The 2,782-nt window shown below is 48.7% G+C and overlaps 1 protein-coding gene across 1 annotated transcript; it reads right to left on the reverse strand.

Moving 5' to 3' along the window:
* Window positions 1–298: 298 nt before the first annotated feature.
* NEUROG1 (neurogenin 1) lies at window positions 299–2,579 on the reverse strand. The gene is made up of 2 exons (XM_083486865.1): window positions 2,395–2,579; window positions 299–1,938 (listed from the first exon to the last, which is right to left on the reverse strand). The coding sequence occupies exon 2, from the start codon at window positions 1,935–1,937 to the stop codon at window positions 1,254–1,256; it is 684 nt and encodes a 227-aa protein (XP_083342991.1). The 5' UTR covers window position 1,938; window positions 2,395–2,579; the 3' UTR covers window positions 299–1,253.
* Window positions 2,580–2,782: the final 203 nt, after the last annotated feature.

Consider the following 2,782-nt stretch of genomic DNA (forward strand, 5'->3'; position numbering starts at 1 on the left):
CACCAATTTTAATTTGCTTTATTGTAAGTATTAATAGCTTATGTGTGTGTCCAAATTTAGATGATGTAAGAGAATTCTATGGTGTATATTTATTGCTACCCAGATAACTGCTTTTAATTTGATTTCAGATGTTTGTGCCATGACACAATTTCTCCTGTTCGCTAATAAAATGCATCGCCTCCTCTGAGAAATGCAGGCTCATTTTTATGAAATTACAACCTCTGGAACAAAAGATAAATCCAAATGCACCCAAATTATAAATGTATAAAACAACATTTATTTACAGCAAGATTTTCTTTATATAAAAAGTACAGCATCTCATTTTAAGACAATGCAGACATAATAATAATAATAAAGCTCTTTATGTACAAAAATACAATTTTCATATGAATGAAAGTTCTTGAATAAATTAAGCTAGAATCAGACCCCGTCAGTGAATGCTCTGTGTCTAGTCCTACTCAAAAACAAGACAGAAGCAGCAGAGGTCAAGATCCATAATGCATGAACCCAGTTCCTTGTCTGCCCTCTTTAGGGACTGATCATGTCAGGGTTCAGAGCTCTGCCAAGAAAAAAGCAAAGCTCCATCCACAGCAATTAGAGTCATTGAGAATTTTGTGAGCTAAGTACCTAGCAGGAGGCCCTGTGCACCCAGCCAAATCAGTCCTCCCTAAGCCTTTTCATTGTATTGTCAGGGCGTTCAAACCAAATTTTCATGCTCATTTTTCTTCATTAGAGTTCTACAAATTGTAAAATTGACTTTTCACCTCGTCTGTAGCAGCAAATCTGTCCCTTTTATTCCCTTTTCTAAATCATATTGATGCCCAAGAGCTCAGGGCCAGTGGAAAAGAAGGAAACAAAGTGGGATTTGTGACATTCAGAAAAGTGCAAAGGGGAAAAAAAATTAAATTAAAAAGCAGGGGCAGGGAAAGAGAAAGAAAATCTTAGCAAAGGGAGCAAAGTCTTCTAGTGAGCTGGATCTTGATGCCATGACAGCCAACTGGAGGCCAGCCTAAACACTGCATTACGTTGTTCACACATCTGGGTGTGTATGTGAACATTTCTTAACATCACTGACTTTTTGGGTTGGAGATGACATTAGTCTGAGGTTGCTTTGATGTGAAGAGGCCCAAAGCACACCTCTCCGTCCTGTGTTTTCATGGGAGCCTAGAGCCCAAGCCACCGGGGCAAGCACTGATCATTTTGCAATGCTAAGAGAACGGGCACTGCCCACCCAAGGAGCAAACCGCCCTCGTCTAATGGTACTGCACAAAGCAGGAAGTACTCTGCAACAAGTCTTTGTGGAGGCAGCGGAAGGAGAAGAGGTTCTCCGTATGCCCGTAACAACAGTCTTCCGATGTTGTTGGGCTGCCAGGGCTCGAAGTGCAGGCAGAGAGGGAAGAGGTGGCTGGAGAGGCAGTGGAGATCCAGGAGCCTGCGTCACTGCCAGGGCTGGGCGGGTCTGCAGAGCTCAAGAAGCTGGGCAGCACCATCTCTTTGGAAGGTTTCTGGAGGCGCTGATCAGCCAGCCTCAGCGTCTCAGAGAGGGCCCAGATGTAGTTGTGGGCAAAGCGCAAGGTCTCTATCTTGGTCAGCTTGGTGTCGTCAGGGAAAGTGGGGAGGACGCTCCTGAGATCGTCCAGGGCCGCGTTGAGGTTGTGCATGCGGTTCCTCTCCCGGTCATTTGCCTTGACCCGCCTGGTCTTCTTGATCGTGTGCAGGACAGCTTCGTTCTTGACCTTGGTGCGCCCCCGACGCCTCTTCCGGTCCTTCTCTTCCTCGCCCTTCTCGAGGCCGCGCTCTGGGGAAGCGAGACGCTTGGGGGCGGCCAGGGAAGGGGCCTGTAGGCCGCTGAGGCTGCCTTCGTCGTCCGTGAGGCAAAAGGGCACGTCGCTGCTGCTCTCCAGGTCAGAGTAACTGGTCTCCAGGGCCGAGGACATCCTGTGAGGAGGAGGAAGAGGAGAAAAAGAAAGGGGGCACCATTATAACCAACTCTAAAGTGGAGACAGAACCACAAGTGAACTAGAGAAAATGAGATAAGGAGATGCATTGCAGAGAGTTGGACCAGATCATCCTTGGGGTTCCTTCATTTTTACAATTCTATGAAAAAAGGAAAACTAAAAATGATTTTTTAAAAAATAGTATTTTTTTTAAAACCCACACCAAACACAAATAACGTGTGAATGTGAGGTTGTTGTTTGTTTTTTTTTAAAAAAGGTCCAGTCAAGAAAAGAAACTGTAAGAAATGTTTAGCTTTGATTCTGCCAGCGTCAGTGGCGTTTCCTTTCAGGGCTGAAGTTCAAGTTTGTCGTTTGTGTCCAGCCAGCAGAGCTGCACCCTCTTCTGCCCGCCCAGCCCCTGCGCGCCTGCCTGCCTGCCTGCCCCGCTCCTACTCACTTGCTCAGGGCGGCCGTCCGCACATCCACGCGCGCCCAGCCCCCGAGTGCAGCAGCGGGAGGACGGCGAGAGCGCCGAGGTCTCTCTTCCTCGGAGATCCCGGCGGGGAGAAAAGCGACGGGCGGGACACGCGACCCCTCTTGTCTCTGAAGTGATCTCTGCCGCTATCAAGTCGTGTGAGCAACGAGTGTGGCACACGACTGGCCTCAGACATCTTATATACCCCGTAAAACAATGGGCCTCTCTCGCGCGGCTGGCCCCCGGCGGCCCCCCCCCCCCCGGCAAGCTCCGGCGGAATGAATGAATGAATCCAGGCATCAGGTCTGCCCCGTGCGGCACTTTCCCCTATTTGCATAATTTATGCGCCGAGGATTCCGGGCTCTCACGG

The sequence above is a fragment of the Podarcis liolepis genome (genome assembly GCF_965112155.1).
Source record: "Podarcis liolepis genome assembly, chromosome: 2".
NCBI classification, from domain to species: Eukaryota; Metazoa; Chordata; class Lepidosauria; order Squamata; family Lacertidae; genus Podarcis; species Podarcis liolepis.